This window comes from Anomalospiza imberbis, chromosome 3 (genome assembly GCF_031753505.1).
Source record: "Anomalospiza imberbis isolate Cuckoo-Finch-1a 21T00152 chromosome 3, ASM3175350v1, whole genome shotgun sequence".
In the NCBI taxonomy this organism is placed as follows: Eukaryota; Metazoa; Chordata; class Aves; order Passeriformes; family Viduidae; genus Anomalospiza; species Anomalospiza imberbis.
Window position 1 is genome coordinate 105,590,221 of NC_089683.1, and position 21,057 is coordinate 105,611,277.

General features: G+C 45.2%; 1 protein-coding gene across 6 annotated transcripts in view; it reads left to right on the forward strand.

Moving 5' to 3' along the window:
- Nucleotides 1-21,057, forward strand: part of RALGAPA2 (Ral GTPase activating protein catalytic subunit alpha 2) — a 91,775-nt gene that overhangs the window by 21,129 nt on the left and 49,589 nt on the right. For 3 of the 6 annotated variants that reach the window (XM_068186276.1, XM_068186280.1, XM_068186281.1), the window contains 17 exons: nt 174-411; nt 925-1,089; nt 2,279-2,419; nt 3,700-3,831; nt 4,268-4,356; nt 5,185-5,275; nt 5,418-5,597; nt 7,417-7,610; nt 8,085-8,183; nt 8,428-8,583; nt 17,074-17,202; nt 18,513-18,641; nt 19,318-19,376; nt 19,665-19,773; nt 20,128-20,238; nt 20,555-20,623; nt 20,792-20,929. In XM_068186276.1, coding sequence (XP_068042377.1) covers nt 174-411; nt 925-1,089; nt 2,279-2,419; nt 3,700-3,831; nt 4,268-4,356; nt 5,185-5,275; nt 5,418-5,597; nt 7,417-7,610; nt 8,085-8,183; nt 8,428-8,583; nt 17,074-17,202; nt 18,513-18,641; nt 19,318-19,376; nt 19,665-19,773; nt 20,128-20,238; nt 20,555-20,623; nt 20,792-20,929 — 2,229 coding nt within the window. The remainder of the gene's footprint in view (nt 1-173; nt 412-924; nt 1,090-2,278; nt 2,420-3,699; nt 3,832-4,267; nt 4,357-5,184; nt 5,276-5,417; nt 5,598-7,416; nt 7,611-8,084; nt 8,184-8,427; nt 8,584-17,073; nt 17,203-18,512; nt 18,642-19,317; nt 19,377-19,664; nt 19,774-20,127; nt 20,239-20,554; nt 20,624-20,791; nt 20,930-21,057) is intronic. The other 3 variants (XM_068186277.1, XM_068186278.1, XM_068186279.1) reach the window with 3 other exon arrangements.

A 21,057-nucleotide genomic window follows, 5' to 3' on the forward strand; every position in this document is an offset into this window, starting at 1 on the left:
AACTTTCCCTATTATTTCTGGGAGTGGTTTTTGAGGGAAAATAGCACTGCACCTCAGTTGTGCCTCACCAAGAGCCCGTGCTGACGTGCAGGTCGGAGTTGTGGGTTGGGCTTGGTGTGCTGTACTCATCTTGTCAGCCCTGCCCGAGCTGCCACTGGTGTCTCTTCCCTCAGACCCTCATTGTGGCTTGGATCAGAGCGAACCTGAGTGTTTACATCTCCCGGGAGCTGTGGGATGAGCTGCTCAGTGTCCTGTCCGCCCTGACGGATTGGGAGGAGCTCATCAACGAGTGGGCCAACATCATGGACTCCCTGACAGCAGTGCTGGCCAGGACTGTGTACGGCGTGGAGATGACAAACCTGCCCCTGGACAAGCTCAGTGAACAGAAGGAAAAAAAGCAGAGAGGCAAAGGTTCATCTTTGTGCTTCAGTGCTTTTTTGTATCAAACTGGTTAAATATTGAAGTTTAACCTTAAAAATTAATTTAATGTTAAACACTACTTAATCTGGTGTAAGAACCTGTTTAATCAAATGTGAAGCAGTTGGGATTTGTGTGTTGTCATCCTTCACTGGGGAGGAGAGGTAGTTGGGGCAGGCTGGGGTCTGCACCTACTGTCAGGATTTTTTGGATAGAAGAGATTAAATGTGGGTTCCTGTGCTGTTGGCTGGCACTGGCAACTCTGTAAAAATTCCTTTCCGTGTATTTTTAGTAAAGTTTCTAATTTACAGTATTTTAGGTGCATTTGCACGCCACCTTGAGATCGATGCACATAGTTTGAACCACCAGTTGGTTTTGATTAATAGTAAAAGTTAACCTGTGTTGTTTAAAGTACTAATATTTGCCATGTCTGAGTCCATTCGTATTTCAGCAAAAATACATGCCAAAGCATCCAGTGCCAGAAAATTTTGTGTTCTTTGTCCTAAGGTGGTGTTTTAGAGCCTCAGAAGACAGCTGTAGTAGGAAGATCTTTTTCCTTAAGCTGGAAAAGTCACCCTGAAGTTGTGGAGCCAATGAGATTCAGAAGTGCCACAACCTCTGGGGCCCCAGGAGTGGAGAAAGCAAGAAACATTGTCCGTCAGAAAGCCACAGGTTAGACCACAGCTGAGTGCTTTGGTACCCAGACACTCAGTAACACTCAGGTTTTAAATCTGCCTCTGAGGGGTGGCTGCTGCCAAAAGCAACTCAATAATTAACTACCTCAACAGAAAGGTTGCACGTCCGTGTCAGGATGTCTTGGCTAGTGTAAATCAGAGAGTCAAAGTATTTTGGTCAAAACTATGTTAGTCAAAGCTATATAAGCTTTTAGCTACAGGACATTGAATTGTGAGTTAAACCTGTTCACGTTAGGGGTTTTTCTAGAGGTACATGGTTATTTTTATCAGCTCCTAAGAGAGCATTTATTACTGTCAGGCAGATAGCAGGTATTGATACAGCTATTTCCTAGGAGCACAAGGTAAATCAGGTATTTAATAAATAATATTATCCTTTCATAGTTGCTTTATGTGCTCTCTTTTTCTTGGCATGATGAAGTTTTCCTCTCATGTGTACTTCTGGAAAGAGGAAAGCAGGAAGGGAGACTGGGGTGAGGAATGTTCGAGTAATGACTGAGTCCCCAGACATGGAACAGATCTCGGTTTGTTCAAGCATTTCAGCAGCCTGAACCTGGCCTATCTTTATGTCACGTCAGCATGTTTCCATGTGCTGGTTTGCTGGGGCAGACTCCTGTGGAAGCCCCCTGCTTTGAGCAGGAGCTGCTGAGCTGCACAGCTCCTTCCCCAGTTCCTCAGCAGGGGAGCTGGAAGGAGGGAGAGCACTCGGGGTGGTTTGTGGCTCCATGGCTTAGCCATGGCCTCCAGTCTGGATCACAGAGTGCTTTGGCAATAGAGCCAGTTCAGTCTGAGTTTTATTTCTAAATTCAGTGAGTCCCTGTTTGTGCTCCAGTGAAGGGTTCTCTCTACTGCTGCAGCATTTTCCCCTTTGACACCCTGCCAGAGCAGTAGGGAGAACCTGGAAGTGTTGATCCACAGCTTTTCTTGTTTGTGTGTGTTCAAATAAAAGACACTTCCACACTTGCTGTGGATCAGAAATCCCTGATTATTACCATTTCAGTGTGAGAGAGTGTTGCACAATATTAACTTACATCTCAGGGGAGAGGGCCCTGGGCTTACTGTTAAAAAGCTTTATCCCAAAACTCTGGGTTTTGTTGTGTTGTGACACTCACAACTGCAATATTTCACTGTTTTCCTGATATAATTGTTGCTCTATTTTTTCCTGTAAGCTAAGCGAAGCCAGTCTATCAGCAACTGTGTCCATCTTTATGAGGCTTTGCCAGCCACTAAAAGTGTACCTCTTCTGCTTCACACTGTGAGCTCTCTCTTCCCTGGTATCTCTTACACTTCTTGCTCTCACAGACTGTCAGGTACTGTACTTTAAAGTCATCTGTGATATCAGTGTTCTTTATATTTTTAAACTGCTCTCTGTCTGTTCCCTTTCCGTCCGGTTGGTTCTTCTCAGAATGTTTGCAGCAGTGCAAGCAAAGCAGTTTTTGTTCGTGTTGATATTAAAGACTGCCATCAATTGCAATTAAATCTATATTGCCTAGTAACTAAAGTAAAAATTCCCATGTTTCGCTTTCTGGGAGGGATTTGTGACTCCTGAGTCCTGCCCAGACTCATTACCTACAGTAGCAAGAGAAAAGGAGTGTTCTGTACATGGTGCTTTATGGCCCTGTGGGGATTCCTGCTCAGTGAAACATCTTTGGTGTGTTTTCATCTCAAGTTATTTTGGGGGGAACACTGAAATTGTTCCAGTTAGTGAATTGCATTGAATGTTTTATTTTATTGCTTTCTGTAAGACACTGAAAGTCAGCTGAAGCCAGTCAGTACCAGAAATGTTTGTTTTTGTGCATGTGCCTCCTGAGATAACTTTCTGAAATACCTACAGTGTTTATTAAGTAGTACAGCAATATTAAAACTTGCACGCTGCTGGGTGGAAACACCGGAGTGTTACTAGCTTTTTTTGTTTTTTAATTTTTTTTCCCTAAATGCTAAGATAAATGAATATCTAATAGCTCTGTGTTGCTCTGCAATCTCAAGAGTTCCCGTTGCTCCTTCCCCAGCGTGCCAGTTTATTTTCTCTTGGGGATCTTCGTGCCTCTCTCTCCTCCTTTTGTTTCTCGTTTGCAGTTACAGTCAAACCAAAAGCTGCCTGGTTGGATTTGTCCTCACAAGCTAAACCCAAGTTATATGTAGCTCAGAGCTTTTTTTACTCTTAAGTTTTTGCCTTTCTTTATTCCTCCTCCCTTCCCCTCTTTCTGGAGGCACGCAGGGAGCGCAGCCGGCTTTGCCGCACACTGCATTTAAGGGAGTTCTGTTGCCTCTGCTCTGTCTGTCTCGAGAATGAACAGGGTCCAGCTGGGGTCTCCAGCACTGAAAACCCAGCTTTGTTCATGGGACCTCCTCCTCTTTGTTAACTCCCAAAATCACATCTCTGCTTTTCTAGACCTTTTATGCTGCTCATGCATCTCTAAACTACAGTTTTTCTAAGGATATTTTATAGAACTTAAGTTATAACTTGTCAATTTTATCTTGGGAATTTTAAATATTTGCAAGGGTCACTTTTTCATCGAGCTTAGGTGAGGAGTTCACAGATGTACATATGAGCTCCTGCAAATATTTTGTGTTGTAATTAAATCAACAGAAGTTGAAGAATCTCAACAGCTGGAAAATTCAGAAGGAACAGAAACTGCAGGCCTATTTGCAGACCAAGACCAGCAGCTAACTCGAAGCAGCAGCACTTCAGATATTCCATCTGATTTTTTTCAAGGTAATTCTAATAAAGTACAGCAATACTGTGTTTTTCAAGGAAAAGATTTGAGACTTGTTCAGCCTCACAAATGCTGCTCTTAATTACTTTGGTTTCCAGCTCTCCTCTAAAATGCTTTTTTAGCTCATTTTCTTAGTTGCTGCCGAAGTTAGAGACTATCAATGCAAGATGTGACCTTTTGTAAAGCAGAGAGGCCAAAAATGAAACCTGGAATGTGTGTGCACTTTGTATGTAACTCTTTGACTTTTCCCCTGACTTGCATTTGGATTTTGTGTATTCAAGCTGCAGTTGGAGTTCACTTCTCTCCTGTATGTTGTGCTTCTGAAGGATTTGTCAAGCTTCTTGTATCCCATTTAAGTGTTGTATGGCCCTTAACTATAAACATGAGATGAGTAAACATAGCTGAAATTTACATTTATAGTTCTTGTTTCCTTTCTGAAACTTGTAGGTAAAAAGGCTGGAAATTCAACTTCAGACTCCAAATCAGTTCAGGAAAATAAAGGACATGCAAAGGAGCATGAAGCCGAGCAAGTAAGGCAAACCCAAAAGTAATGTCTGTAATCAATGTTTTCTTAGCAGTGTTTTGTTTCTAATCAGAAGCTTTTTAGCATTCAGAAACTCTAGGAGATGAAAGTGTGAAAAGTGATTAATGTCATTTCTGGTGTGGAATCTGGAAGTGAGCCCCATAGCAGGTTATTGTCCTGCTGAGTGTGATCAGTTTGTGTCTCCCGATCTCATCAGCTGCTTCTGCAGTTGTATCTCTGTTCTAGTCTTACACAGGGCTTTGGTCCTTTTTTGAAATAACAAGACGTTCGTAACTTTTAAAAGATAAATAATTCATGGCTATTACAGAGCTACAGTACACTGAAATAAATGTTTGATGGTTTAAAGCACTGATGAAAATGCTTCTGTTCAGCACAGTTCCTATCACCAGCCTTGCATGGCATATGTTACTGTGAGTTGACATTAGCACAGGCAAACTTCATACATTTTTAATGGCAACTTCTGACTGAACAGTTGAAACAATAAATGACTTAGCCTGATCCCCTCTGTGAAATATGAAGTCTGAAAGATTTTTTTTATACCTTAACAAATTATTTCAGCTGTGTTTGAAAAACATAGGTTAAAAAATCTTGCTTGTAGGTGTGAAAACAGGTTGTGAAAGGGAGGATACAGAATGAAATGGAAAGCCTGATGTTTTCCTAAGGACACTGACAAACACTTGGGTACTCTGAATATTCATGAGAATGTCTTGACCAGATTGTGGTTAATTTCTAATGACTGTGTGAGTGTGAAATTTGCTGGAGTGTGGTGTAGTGCTCAGAGCTGTATAAGCTGAGATGAATTCTTACTCTGCAGGTGCTAATGCAGAGGAGCAGCAGTACAGCTGAGTTGGATCTGAAAGCAGACTTGCAGCAATCACATGGGTATTACAGAGAGAGAGAGAAAAGTGAGTGCCCTGAGAGTGTTTTTGTCAAGCGCGGCGCCTGAAATCTGCTGTGATTTTGTTGCAGACAGCCGAGACGCTTCTCTGGGGCGCTCTGCTACCGCGGCCTGGGGCGCAGGTGTGAGCAGCGCTGTGCTGTTTGCAGGTGAGAGCGTGAGCAGCGACACATCCCTGGGCTGTGGAGCTGACGTGGACATCACGCTGGTGGCCTGGCAGGCGGCCGAGGATGACCCCGAGGCCGGGTCGGCCGCGGGAACGGGTGAGGATCCTGCAGCGCCACGCTGGCTCCAGCTCAGCCCCTCGCAGGAGCCCACCAACCTCACAGGTACCATATGCCCCACACTGTGTGTGAGCTCACACGTGTGCCCCAAAGAGGAGCTTGTGCTCCTCACTCGGCTTAGGTGGCACATGGCACCAAGTACCCTTCCTTCATCGTGCTCACTCAGAATAGTTTTGCACACCCAGAGTGGAAGGGGTTTGGATCATCCATTGATTTGCCAGTAAATGATGATCTGGAAAGCCACCACCCACCCAGCTGAAAATAACTGTGCTTCTTACAGTGCCCAGCTGGGCTGTGGTAGCTGGGCACTCATGGGCCTGCCCCAGTGTTGAAGTACAAAACACTAATATTTGTTTTAAGTGAACAGGTTTTATTTCATAGCAGCATGGTCTGAGGAAGTGTCTTGCTATATTTTTTGACTGATAGGAAATAAGTGGTTCGTTCTTTGCCATTTGTAAAGGTATCCTTCATCTGGTAGTGCGAGTCAGATGCTAGGTCAGGAACTTAATGCAGTAATGTAGGGATGTCTTACAGGCTGCTTTCCTAATGGATACACAATTTCAAGGGTAGTTTTTCATGCTGACTTTTCCTTTGAAGTATCTGTCCTTTAATGAACCAGCACACCTAGTCCTAACTGCTCGGACTGCTGCTGTAAAAAAGGTAATGCTGCCCATGGTAAGAACGATCACGTATGGTAAATGGTTTTGGCTGTGGTGCAGGAATTGCTCCTTTGGGGGTACAAAGAGAAAGAACCACATGTAGCAACCTGGCAGGTAATGTGGAGTGAAAGGAGAAGTGGGTTAACAGATGTGTCATTGCCCAGCAGAGCCGAAGTGCCGTTAACTGCATTCCTGCCTCTCAGCCAAGCCACAGCTCGCTTTGCTGTGGAAACCTGATAGGGTAAGGCAGAAGAGCACTGACACTGCCACTGAGCAGCAGAGATGCCTTTTCCCTGAGCACAGATCTGTGGGAGGTCATTCTAATGTGCTTAGCACATTCTAATGTGTGGTTTAGCACTTTGGGACTTTGTAATTCTACAAAACAAAAAGGGGGAGGGGGGGGGATCCCCAAAGTTGTTTTTTAAATATATTTGAACATGAAAGCATCTAAAATGCCTTTTATTTCACTAACCTTCCTTGAGTCCTCAGAGGACATGAGTTATTTCCTTCTGCCTGTGTAGAGGTTTCCTGCAACTTCCTTCCATGCCTTGGTTGCTGCAGGTACACCTGGAGCATGGCTGTACTGCTGTGACAGGAGAGCAGCTACCAGCTCTTGTCATTAAAATGTGCACTTCAGTGTGGATTTGTACTGTTTAAGAGCATAAATCCATTACCCTGACAGCCTTCTCCGAGCTCTGCTCTCTCAGGAGCTGCTCTGCATGAGTGGTGGTGCCTGAGCACATTCCTCAAGACTCTTCAGCTGTGGTTTTTTATTCCTTTGTCCAGTTGCATTGCCAGGTCTTGGTACACTGTGTGATCTTAAAAAAAAAAAAAAAAGGACTTTTACAAATATAGAAATATTGCCTGTAAGAGCGAGTTATTGATTGAATACATCCCTCAGGTACCTGAATGTTGCATTTAGCTGCATTTGCCTTCCTGCTGAAAAGCCCTCTGGGGTTGGGACAGTGTGGTGTGGCAGTGCTGTGCCCTGTGGTACTGTCACCTGTGAGCCCCTTTGCCTACGTTTGCTGCCGTGTTTTCCTTTGACTCAAAAGCAGCTCCAGCAATGAAGGAGACAGATTTGGGGGAGAGAATTCTTGTGAGATGGAAGATGGTTAGGAGGAGTAATGACCAGATTTTGTTGACCAAATTCATACTTAGGCTGCATTTCTAACTTGTGGAAATGGAACACTTTAAATTTACAGACAGCAGTGAGTTCCTGGCTGACGATTGTAGTGTAATTGCTGGTGGAAGCCTTATTGGTTGGCATCCTGATTCTGCTGCTGTGCTGTGGAGGAGAATCCTGGGAATTCTTGGAGATGTGAACAACATACAGTCACCTAAAATCCATGCAAAAGTTTTTGGCTACCTTTATGAGCTGTGGTATAAACTTGCAAAGGTATGTGGTACTTACAGCTAATGATAACAACACATTTCTTTTGTTGTGGAAATGATTATTAAATGGGATTCAGTGTTAGCACCTGGAGCATAAACATGGCATGGGAGGGCTCTGTCATAAAGGAAGCTTTGTCTCATTTGATTTCCAGCAGCAAACTCCAACAGGGAATCCTGTCCAATGACAAGAGAATTTAAATGGGGTGAAGAAACAGTAGCAAAGGAAAAAGAAGTACAGACATTGGTATTTGTGTAAAGGCCCACAGTGTGACTCAAACTGGCAATGTTTGCTTTGGCCAGGGAGCAGCAACACAGAACAAGCTTTTCTGGTGGCTTTGGTTAAAGTGGGAGCTCTGTATAGCCCCAGGTGTAGTACCTGAATGTAAATAAAGTAAAAGTAAAACATAATCATACAAAAAAAAAAAAGAGTGTTAAAAAGATACTGGTTTTATTAACTCTCTTCTTTAAAAACTGTCAGATCCGGGACAACCTCGCTATCAGCACTGACAGTCAGTCAACTCCCTCTCCTCCCGTCCTGATCCCTCCTCTCAGGATATTTGCATCATGGCTGTTCAAGGTCAGTTCTAAAGTTCTCACACAGGAGTATCTTCTTCTATATCAGAGCTGAATGGGTAGGCATTTAGTTGCCTTATTTTTAACTTCTACAATCACTACTGGCCAAGACAGCAAGTGCCCTCTAAAAGCTCTTTGGAGCAGAATATAAGGTAATGCGCGCTTTGTGGGAGAGCTGCTGGACACACATTGCATGGGCTGGCTGGTGGGGAGGGCAAGGAGTGATGCAGGGTTTGTTGTTGTTGCAGGCAGCCATGCTGCCCAGCGAGTACAAGGAGGGGAAGCTGCAGGCATTCCGGCTGCTCTGCGCCATGATGAGCCGGCGCCAGGACCTGCTGCCCAACTCTGACTTCCTGGTGCACTTCTACTTCGTCATGCGCCTGGGGCTGACCAGCCAGGACCAGGTACAAGCTGTGCTTCCTGTGCTGCTGCTGTCCCGTGCCATGGCAGCAGGAGAAGCTGCCAAAACCTGCTGCTGCTGTGGGCACAGCAGTTGTTCCAGGTCTCCCTGTCCTGGGGTGGCCTCAGGAATAAAGTGTTCGGTGCGAGGTGAGGAAAACACTTGGTCGGGCTGTTAAATGATGGTTGTCTCACAGAGACAGCTCAGTGCTCGTGGAAACTCTAAGAAATATTCTTTGGACAAAATAAAGACTATCTAGGAGCACTTGCATGTTTTTATATCTGTAGGAATGAGAGCAAGGGCTGCAGCTCTCAGGGGGTTGGCAACAAAGGGCACAGGGACTGCTCAGGAAATTCTGGGAGTTACTGATTGTGCCTTTAGGAAGCCAGACAGGTTTGGTTGTTTCTGAGATGATAGAGGGAAAGAAGGAATTGTTACCAGATTCTTGCCCCTTGGTTTCCCTCCTGAAAAGTTAGAGCATTTACAAAACACCCCTTTTAAATAGATAAGAATAGAGAGACAAAGGTTTTCTCCTGGAAAATCCTAGAAGTCCTGCTGCAGCTGCCCATCACTCCAGGGTTCCCCAGGTATTTTGCATCCCCCACACTGCCGCCCCTCCATGGTTTCCCTGGATATTTTGCAGGCTGCCGCTGCTCTTTGTTCTTGCTCCCCACTCTTGTGGCTGCATTTTCCTCTTGGTGGCACACTTGACCACAGGTTGGCTGCTGTGTGTGTGTCCTTCCCGCCTGCTTTCCTTAGCTGTAGAACTGGATGAGGTGTTAAGTGGCAGTGTCTTGGAGCAAGGTGTTGATGGGAAGCAAGATCCTTATTCCTGCTCCTCTATTTCCAGCTCGATTGGCTCCAAGGTGCTTGCTGGGTGCTCAGAGAGTGGGAGCCTTTTTATCAGAGAGGGTGTGGAATCACGGGGAACAGGATCATTGGAACAGGGATCCTAGCATGCTTTCCGGGATTTCAGAAATAAAGTAAACTTGGGGTGGCCTTTTTAACACAGAAAGGGTTTGTCTGCTAAGCTCAGGCATAAATTTCTCCCTTGTAAGGAATGTTCACAGAAGGAAGGGTAGGAGGTGTCTCATGGAGGAATTATCCTTCTGTATGGATCACTAGTGCAACTTCTAGCATTTATGTGGGAAAGCCACAGAAAGACAGCTCAGCTCCAGGCAATCACCTTGGCTACTTCAGAAGAGCTTTTTAGGTGGCTACATAATTAAAAGTATTACAGTCAGCAGGAACCTCTTCGACCTGAATGGTTTTCAGTATTTTGGTTTGCGTGACAAATGTTTTTTTGAACTGTATTTCTCTTTTCACTCCTTACTCACTTAAGGATGTGGAAGTAGGAAATTGCTGCTGTGGTGTGCAGCTTTTGGTGCTGCTAGAAAAAAACAAAATAATCTGATTTTGAATATGCTATAAATGAGTACAGTATTATTCCCAGCAAGTGCAGCCCAGCTTTGCAGCCTGGTCTTGGGGGGGGTGTGTAAAAGAGCAGTGTGAGGGTGTATTTTACAGGAGGCTCCCGTGGCACTCCGAGCCCGGGGTGTAGCAATTAACTCAGCAGAGACGACAGCGGCGTAATGAGCTGCAGCTAATTTATCCATGTGGAAGTGTCTAACAACAAACATCCCTGGAGAAGTGAACAATTCTCTGCAAGAATTGCATCACCTCTCCAGGTGGGAGAAGCCCGGCACTGGTGGCTGCAGGGAGCCAGCCGTAGTCAGGGAGCATGGGAGGGGCCCAGGGTCAAGGGCCGAGTGACCATCTGTGGGGTGCCTCCCTCCTGAACTGCTCCAGCCTGTGGCACTGCTCTGCTGGGCTAGTCTGGGCTTTTTTCCTGTTTTTTTATGAATGACGTTCATTTTGGCTCACAGCCTTCCCTCCCTGGCCTGCGGCGTGAAGGAAAGAGAGCTGGGATGTTCACTACCGCACTGGGGATTGGGGAAGGTACTTTACCTTTGGTTAGGGGGTTGAAAAGCAGGAAATGTTCCTGGGGAGTGGTTGGTAGGGATGCTGTGGGACAACCTGCTGCAGTTTGGGTGGGCATAACTGCCTTCTGCTGCCAGGTGAGCCTGATGGTCAGAAAACTCCTGCTGGAGCAACTGCAACCGGGTTTAGGTAATAAATGACCAAGTCTTTTGGTTTGGGCAATAAATGTAGCTTTGTTAATCAACCCAAAATTTGACACTGCAACGCACAGGTTTTGCAAATACCTGAACCAGGAAAAGAAATGTATTTTATTATTGCTGTTTTATTACTGTTGCTGGCTGCTTACTGTAACAGTACTTTTTGCTTTATTCACCTGAAAAAGTCGATAAGCATCTCTTTGCTCCACAGCTTCCTCCTTTTTGCTGAATAACAAAAGGACCAAAACACAATCCCCAAAAGCTACCAACACTTCTCAGAAAATCAACTGTTGCCATAATTGGGATTCTTCAGCTTGGGTCTTTCTGGCACTTAAATAATCCTTTGAGGTTGCTGGTGGTTGTCTCCTAAGAATTCTGTGGACTTCTGTGTTGCCGTTTCTTATTTCTGTCTGAATTTCTGCCCTAGTCTGAGAGAAGAAGGAAGTGCAGGTGAGGTGCTTACCTTGTAGAAACACTGTAAAAAGAGGCAGGTTTTCAATCCTTTTTCAGGTTTCAACCTGTGGGAATCCGGGGCATCCCTGTGGCTGCCCTGGAAGGTCTGGGACCCTGGCAGGGGGTCAGGAACCCCCCTGTACGGAGCCCCGAGAGACACTGTCTCTGATCTCTGTCCATGGAAGAGTTTTCAATCTTACAGGATGAATTACAAGCTCTGAGTGTTTGATATAAGTAGTAATTAGTGTGGCACAGGTGCAAAAGTAGAATTTTAGGATTCTAGATAAGGGGTTCAAAGGGGGCAAGATGGAGGAAACTGGGCGTGCCTTGTCCTTTTTCTTCTTCTTCATGCCCTCCATGTTTCACTGTGGTGTTGGCATTTTTCTGTTGGTTTAGGCTGGGGACACACTGTCCAACATGGGTGATAGGTATTGGCACATTATTGTAAATATAGCACACGTAGTTTTTGGTATATAATGTTTGTAACATCCCGCTGAGGGGCAGAGCCCCGCACACTGTCCTGCAAGACAGACCTGCTGCAGGTCAGAGAGAAAACATTTTAGATAAGAAAGAATAAACAACCTTGAAAACCAGCATAGATGGATTACGACTCCTTCTGTGGCAGTGGGGCTGAAAGACAGAGACTTTCTACAATCTCGGGATCATTTAAATACCGCAGATCCCGACATCAACCCTCTGCTGCTCAGTGTCCTTTTTTTAGCCAGTCCCACCCTTCTACCAGGGTGAGCATCAGTTACTGTGCCTGGTGCCACCTGTCACCAACGCTGAGGTGTCACCTGGCACTCAGAGGTTACCAGCAAAGTGAGCAAGAGGGTCACTTGTATTCTTGACTTTGAGAGTGAGTTTAACAAATAAATTTAAATTGTAGTCATGCTTACTTGCCAGAGGACCTTTGGAGTGGACACTTCTGGTTTTTGAGAACATAATCAAAGGTAGAGACTTCAGAGGTTCTCTGTGGAAGGGACAGTGGATGGCCAAGGGAGGAGACTCTGCTGGTGGCTTTTTCAGTTCAGTGATATGAAGAGCAGAACAAACTTTAAATATGGAATAAGAGGAAAATCGCCACAGTCCAGCCAAGCTGGCAGATGTCCTGGGTGATTAAATGTCAGCACAAGCAGCAGGCCTGCCTGTGGAGCACAGCCTGGCTGCAGCCAGGGCACTCAGCAGCTTTGTTTTAGTTCAGTTCCTTTTAGCAGTGCAAGGATACTGTGGATGAGCAGCTCTGTCAGTAGAGGTGCTGAGGTACCAGTGCCCGTTGTCCATAAGCCTCTTTATTTGTTCCAAAGGCATTATAGGTGATGATGGAAAGGAAGCTGCAGCAGCTCTAAGCTTCTGTAGAAACACCCACTAGAGCTCTCTGTATGGAAAACAGCTAATTTGTAATAGGAAACATTTCTCAGCAGAGCTGCTACTAGAGAAGTCATTAATTATCTGTTTGTGTTAACATAGGTCTGACATTAAAAAAAAAAAAAAAAACAAAACAGCATTTGTGGGCTTTTGTATCTTTCTGCCTGACGGTGGAGGTACAACTGACACCAGAGAAGGCTTCAAGCATCAGCACTTTCTTGTTCTTCAGTAGAACCTTTTGTACCCCTCATGTTCCTGCATTACACCTGTCTGCTCTCTGTTCCCTTTGGTGGTTGGTCAGTACACCTGGGCACTCCATGGCTCATTGCCTTCCATACTCTTCACCTGTCCTGCACAGCTGTGGCCCCACTCCCAATTACCACAAACTGAGTGCCTACATCTGCCCAGTTGTCACTCAGCAGCCAGGAGCAGGGTGCAGCAGCAGCCATGTTAAAGGTGCAATAAATGAGTAGCTTTGCTTTTGTTCCCTGTGGAATGAGTGCTTCTTGCCTGGATTTCTGCCTGATGGTGTTGCACATGAGGGCCCTTAGTTGTACAGAAACCATTGTGCTGTTTAGATTCTTTAAACTGCCATTTAAAAGGAAATAACCTTAATGTAGTCTATTAAGGCTTAGATTCCCCTATTTTAGCTTCTCGAGACTTCTTTCCAATGGCTGCCATGATTTTCTCCCTCTTTTAATTCACCCTTTATCTCATTTCCTGTGGAAAATTTGCCTGTGTGCTCCCATTATGTTCTTTGAGTGCTTTGAAAAAGTGTTAACAGACAGCATGTTTCCAGTGGGGGCAAACAAAAGTCCAAATGCCAGGGTCTCATAGGAACTCTCACGTCCCCCTCTGCTCACCCACACCAGGCTAAGTGGGAAGTGCTGGATAAAAGAGCTGGAAGATTGACTGGAAGCAAGGGGGAGCCAACTGCAGGAGCTGTGCATTCCGGAATAATTTTGGTAGTTTTGTTCTTTTCTGTTTATTTTGCTGTAATTCATTTGCCCTTTCTAAGTTGCATCCATCCCACCCAAATTCTGCTGCTGTGGTCCGTGTTCTGTCTGTCAGAGCTTGGAGCAGTGCTGCCCCAGGCTCTTGGGAGAGATGTGTGTGGCGACACAAAGGCACCTCCACATTCCAGGTAGTGCCGTGACCTTGGCACCCACACCCTTGTACCTGTATCCACTGCGTGCTCGGGGAGTGCTCTGTGTGTGCACAAACCAAAATATTTATTCTAGTCCTTTATCCTATTGCTCTTCCCACTTGTGAAAATATCAGACATGCTCCAAAATGGGAGAAATTAAAAAAACTCCCTCTATTGTATTCCAGCCTCAAGGGACTTGGGCTATAAAATGTGTTTTGGGGTTAGGTTTTACCTGGCACATGGAAATGGAGCTTTCTGATAAATTAATCCTGGGTCTCTCAAGGTTGTCAAAATACTTGATAAATTTGTGTTGGATCTTATTTTTTGACAAGTTAATTCTTACATAAAACTTCATGGTAGGTAGGAAAACTTGGCATAAATAAATGGAAGCATTTGTTCCTTTAAAGTAGAAAAGAGAAGTCTTAAGCCTTCTGTAAATTACTAATCTTTCCCATGCCATAGATCTCAGCTGCCAGTGAGGTGTCTGTCGGTGAGGAACAGAGTGAACTTTCAGTGAAAAATCCATGTTGTTCCTGTCGAGGGACAATTGGAAACATGAGGAAGGCAGCTGGCAGGCTATTTGGTTACACCTGTAATCTGCAAAATCTTGAACAAAAATTAGGTGAAGAATATTTTTGCAATTGACCTTTCAGTGAACTTGCATAAATTTATTTCGCTTACTCAGTGGATGTTTACGACCTTATAATTTGAATTACTAGATTAACCTACACTGAAATATGATGCCATTTATAGGGTTAATGCATTTGAGCAGGACATGCATGCAATTTCCCCCTCCTCTCCCCTCTTCCCCAGCTTTAACACCACAGAGCATCATTCTGAATTGAAATAGTCCATAATGGTCCTTTTTTTCACTTTTCTTTAACAACATGAACACTAAATTATAGCTGTGCAATTATGTAAACAATGGAAATGCTTCCAGAATGAATACTTCCTTTTAAATTTTCATTTTGTGTAATTGCTGAAAGGTTTGGAGCCATAATAAACCAAAATTATTTTACACATTTATCGTTCTAAAGGTCAATTATGAAAGAAGTAAAGCAACAACACTGTGCAGAATGAGTAAACCAATTTCCACGGCCATCACCGTATGTTTTTCTTATGGCTTGTGTTTTCCAGTTGCTGTGTACATAGCATTCAATTAAAGTGATTCATTGACCAGGCTGGGAGCTGCTACCCGGAGTTTACGTTTGCAGGAAGGGAAGGAAGCCCGGCTCTGTTTGAATTACCTGATTTTGCCATATCACTGATAGCACAGATGTCCTGGCTCCCTCGCCCTCTCACAAGCCTCTCTCTGCTGATAAGCTCCCTGAGCCCCCGGATTGCTGCCCCAAATTCTGTGGTGTTGTGAGCTGGGCGCTCTGCTGACTGGGAAAGGGGACAAACCTGGCAGGCTACGTGTGAGCGCTGTCCTGGGCTGGTGCTGACCTGCCCGAGCAGAGCCATGGTGCCAAGGGCAGGGGACAGCCTGCCCGGCCCGCGTTGAAGGGCAGTGACCCGAAATGCCCAGGGTGATGTGCTCAGTGCCTGGGGTGAGCCCGGCTGAGCGGGTTTTTCTGCGGGCCCTCCCTAGGGAGATGGTTCCTGGGTGTCTGTCACTGCAGCCTGTAGCCTGTGCTGGGAATTTGAAGGGAAGCTGAGGACTGCTGCAAGAGCTTTTCAAAGGGAATTTTTGAAAGGTTTATTGCTATGGGAAATGATTTATTTTTAGTAGCACTACATCTCGTAACTGGCGAGTAAATCCCTGCAGCCTTTTGGACCGTGTGTGCTGTCCCAGCGTTCACGTGTGACAGTAATGTTTTGTGGCTCTCCTTGCCCCACTATGGGAAGTGTTCTGTGCAGGGAGCGTGTCTGGGATCTGTGCCCTGGTGTGTGACAGATGGGAGCTCTGGGGTGAGGACAGGACTTAATGCAGTTGTTTGGAGCAGCTCCCTGTGCCACCACCTCCCCGGCCAGGTTAGCCCGGGCTCTTTTATTGTGGCATATGTCAGCAGCAGCCTGCTCCCATCTGCTGCCCTGCTCAGGGCTAGCCCAGCCTTACCTGGCCCTGCTGTACAGGTGTGCTGTGTTGGACCAGCACAGAACGTTAATCAGCCCTTAATTATAACAAGGTATGTCCTTTGTTCTGCGCCAACCGAGAGCTTACCACCCGCTTTATGAGCGGCTACGTCCATCTGCTCTGCTTCTCAGTGTTTGCATTGACCCATATTGACTTAAAATGTATCAAAGGAAGTGATTAAAACAAGTTTAAACATTAACTTGAGTGGCATTTTATCTTATTCAAGAAAGTGAAAGCATTATCTGCTACTACGTTAAAAACTAATACTGTATATTTGAATTTATAGCAATTTCTTCATAGGGCACTGGTGTTGCAAACACTTAGTGGAACACTAAGTAGGGGCTGTGCAGGTGTTTAGAGGGCTTTGAGGAAATAGTGGTGATGTTCAAGCTTCACTTTGTGAAAAGAAAATTGGGTTTGTCAGCTTTAGCTTCTGCTATAAAGATTGAGCATGTGGGCACATTATGGGGGTCTCTAGCTCAGGCTGTCTTTGGCACATCATGAAACCAGTAAGGATGGACATGGAAAAGGGTTTTCCCTTGAAAGTTTTCAAGATTTTATTGAATGGAAAATAATTATCTACTCAGTATAGAAATAGCTTGATGTAACTTTTCAGCAAATGCAGTGTCACAGATAAAGGATTATATAGATTTTATGCCTAATTTTAAACCTGCTGAAAGCTTGCCGGGAAGAAATATTAACTCAAATATAGGAACTTTGGTCTAGTTTGGAGAGACTGTGAAGACTTAAAATGTGGAAGGACTAAAGACGAAAGGCTTATCTGGAATGTGTTCTGTACCACAGGGTGATGGCGAGCAAAGCTGGGGCTGCTGCTCTGTTCCTTCAGGGCACCTGAAGCAGAGAGCAGGCCTTGGGGGCGAGCAGCTTGTGTTTTTGTGGCACAGAATTCTGAGAGATTTGAGGAACTCACTCCTCTGGACTGCTGCAGTACTTCATGTTAAGTCCATTAAATGTTTGGATGCTTGATTCCAAAGTCTTGTTTAACAGAATGGTTGTGCTTAGGCACTAAGAGACCTGAATGGCAGTGTGGGCTTTGAATAGGAATTTGGGGGTACAAATGTTTTACCAAAATACCAAATGCACTTTGGCTACTCCACACCCCTGAAGTGGAAGGTGGTGATTATGTGGAGGTCAGTTTGCACACAGTGCTCTGGGAATTTGCATCTCAATCAGTGTGGGACTAGGGAGCCTCAAAGTTAAATCTTCTCAAACCTCAAAGTTAAATCTTCTGACACTCTCCCTTTTGCTTTTGGGCTTCCTGGATTTCCTCACAGGTGCTTTCTCTTGCAGGACATCCTGAACACCGTCATAAAGCACTGCCTGCCGTGGTTCTTCTTCCTGGGGCTGCCTGGCTTCACAATGCTGATCGGGGACTTCCTCGGAGCAGCGGCACGCGTGCTGAGCACGGACACGCTGGAGGTGAGCGCGGCTGGCTCGGCACAGCCCTGCTGACAGGGCTCTTGGGGTGGATCCTGGGGCAGCTGGGGTGGGAAATCCTGGGATAAGGCAACACGCTGGTGCTGCAGAGGTGTTTGATTCAAATGCTGAGGAAAGCGTGTCCCAGCTGCCGCTGCCACACACCTGTAGAGTCCCGTGAGTACCACTGCAGCAAGCAAACACCGAGAGAGAGCGGGGAACTCTCCGGGTGACGCAGCATCTCAGGCTAAACGTCAGCACTAACAGAAATGTGACTCTAAACTATTAAATTATCAAAGGATAAGTAAAATAGCAAATCAATGAGGGGTTGCCAAAATAAAGGTAAAGGTCTGGCAGTCCTGGGAGAAACAGGAAAGCTGTGTTGCATGTGAAGCACTGGCTCACAAGAGACCTTTCAGTCTGTTCCGGCTCAGGGCTTTTGCTGCTGCTCTTGACATTTGCATGGCTGAGCAGGTGGCCCTGCGCAGGGCCACAGCCCTCTCCTGTTTCAGCAGAGCTGGAATGGTTATCCAGCCACGCTTCTTCCCTTGGTACTCAAAGAGCTTGGTCAGCCTTGCTGTTGATCCAAAGCTTAAATGCTAATAAGAAATGGATGCTCAATTTTCCAGGGAAAAAACACAAAGCAAAACACCCTCTTCCATTTCTCCAGCATGCATAAAACTGGGCGTGCATTGCGTTTTCAACATTATAGAGTAGTTAATGTGTTTATAGCTTATGCTGTGGTGCTTTTGATGGCTCTGTTGGAGTAGGGATCTCTCTGCACATTGGTATCATCTGTGCAGTGAGTGTGAGTGGGTTCTGCACTCACTTCTCTCTGTGCCGCAGGATCATCTCATAGCAGTGCTGGATTAGTGCTTCAGCTCCTCACTCAGCTGCTCTTCAGGGGGTTCTGTACTTTCTGTTGGCATCAAATGGCTGATTGTCAGATTGAGTAATGGGGGGAAGTATTAAAGATGTGGGATGTGCTCAGGAGTGGGGCCAGGTGCCAGTGCAGGGGCAGTTCAGCCTCACCAGGAGAACAGAGCAGCACAGCAGAGAAAGCACGGGCAGGAAGGTGTGTGTTAGCTACTGCTTACACACGGCTCTTGCTGGAGTTGCAGAGGAAAAGCTCCTGGGTTGTGTTCCCTGGGACAGCTGAATGCTGCAGAAATCCTGTGTGAATCTAACAGGCTGAGTATGGCAGTGCACACTGGCCTCAGAGCTGAAGGCATCTCCACATCTGAAGGCTTTTCAGTGACTATTTTAGTGAATATTTTTTTAGTGACTATTTCTGCCTACTTGTCCTTTGCCAGGCTCCCCGGTCCGAAGCTCACACCATCCTTGGTGCTCTTGTGTGCTTTCCAAACACCTACCAAGGAATCCCAAGCTTGGGACCCATCTCAGAAGCTGGCGAGAGCATCACAGGAACTGCAGATTTGAAGGTAAAGCCACATTTATTGTAAATCCTTAGGTAGCCTAACATGGTTTCCCTATGCACTGACTTCATTCCTGCCCAAGTGGTTTTCTTCACACAAGCTTCTGTTGCTTTTGATAAACGTGAGGCACCACAGTGATCCACTGCTCAAAGTTACGGATAGCTGGAGAGGAATCTCCGAGTTCCTCATGTAGCCTGAGCAGGCAGAACCAAAGGGGATGCAGAAATCCCTTCACATGCTTGGCTCCTGTTCTTGCTTCTTCATCAGGCCTTGGAGAGTCACTGGAGGTGTCTTACTTCTAAAATTAAGACAGCTTTATCTTTTCTGTACTAAATAATACACTAAATTCTTTGTAACGTGTTGTGGTTAGAATCTAAACGCTACAGTTTATATGGAGTGACCACCACTTGTTTGTAACTGCCCCTTGACACTGTAAATGAATTGATTTCCTCTTGCTGCCTATACATTAATTGTAAGCTGATTTGATTTGTCCTCAAGGGCCTGTATATTTGAGTTGTAATCCGTGTTTTTCCCTTGACAAAGTACAACTAGCATGAGGTAAAGATGCTTTAGCAACAGACAGAGAATTAAAGTGACTTCACCTGTAACTATGTCAAAATTAAACAACTTTAAAGTAGATGTATGAATAAGATGCTTATTCTAATTTATTTTGTTATTTTAGTATTGCCTCATAAATATTTTATTGAAGAATGCTACAGAGGAGCCAAGTGAAGCTGCAAGGTAAAATACTGAGTAAAAGAAATGGAAAAATATAGTAGAATTAGTTAGGTTGGAAAAGACCTTTAACATTATCAAGTCCAACCATTTATGGCTTGGAAAAGTCTTTCTTGCTGCTTATCTTCTGCTGCTGCCTTGTGGTTTGGTCCTGTGAAGTTAAGCCTTACTCTGCACTGTGAAGGTGCTGGCCTGTCGTGTTGGAGGGGAGAGAGAGATCTCATCTTTGTCCGTTTTTTCCCCCTGAATATTCCTCTAAATCTCATGACCAGCTCCCTTTTCCTTTTCACAAAGATGCATAGCCATCTGTGGCCTCGGCGTGTGGATCTGTGAGGAGCTCACGCAGTGCACGAGCCACCCCCACGTGAAGAAAGCCATCAATGTCATAGGTGTGACACTGAAGGTATTGCTGTGGTGGGCTCTGATCAATGTGCTTTGGGAAAAAAAGGCATTTTCACTTTGCAAATAATCACTGATAATCTGAGGCACAGGCTGCTGCTGTGGTGTCCTGGGCAAGCGTGCAGGATATTTGCAAAAATAGCCTGTGTGCCTATAGACTCCTTACCCAGCAAACTCACATAAAAGATCACACAGACAGTGTCAAACCTGCTGGTTCCTAATGCTGACAATGTGCTCTCACAACACTAACATTTTTTATTGTTTGCAAAGATGCCAAATAATGAAATGTAGAAAAACTGAATGCAGTGTATTGTACCTGAATGTTTTATTGCACTTTTAATCACCTTTTTTCTTCCAGTTTTCCAACAAGCTGGTAGCTCAGGTAGCTTGTGACATCCTTCAGCTGCTGGTGTCTTACTGGCAGAAGCTTGAGGAGTATGAATCCTCCCTGTGCCGGAAAATTACGGAAGTACGTCATATTCTTTAAAATATTTGTATGGAAATCGTATGCAAAGTTGTCTTAATCCCTTCCTTGGGCTGCTGTGACTTTAACTCCTGTTTTTTATTGTTAGAGAGGTACTTGCTACACTCCCTGGACCAGTGTCGGTCCCCCGTTTGTAGTGACTTGTGTGCAAAGTGCTCAGTAAAATGTTTTCATTGATTGGCATGGGCATTTGGATGCTCCTAGGAGAACTTAACCTGTTCCACGCCCTGTGCAGTGAAGGTCTGTCTCTGCAGAGGAAGAAGCTGAGTACCTTTCTGATACTTGGTTTGTTTGGCTGCAGATCCTGGCGGCTACCATCGCGTTTCTTCTGCCCGGTGCCGAATACTCCTCCGTGGAAGTGGATAAGAAGGTGTGTCACTGAAAAGAGCTGTCTCCATTCTTTGTGCTGTTTGAGGGGGGGTTTTAAATGAGGTTGCTCCGAACCAGAGCTGAATTTTAAACTTTCCAATTCATACCCTAAAGTCTGGGTAAATTTAATAGAGTGTACCTAAACAGTGTGGTCCGTGTTCTTGTTCAGTTCATAGTTTCACTGCTGCTTTGCTTGCTGGACTGGTGCATGGCACTGCCCATGAAAATGCTGCTGGAGCCCGTGTCTGCTGGTGCTGTGGAGGATCAACATGCATCCAGAGCTCCTTTGCTGGATTATATTTACAGAGTGAGTAGCGGGAAGGAAGATGCTTTACTCTGCCTGGCTATTTAAAGATGCCTTTCACACACCCAGAAGGCACAGAAGCAGCTTTGTCAAGCACTAGAAAATCATGTCATCCAGGTGAGAAGTTACAA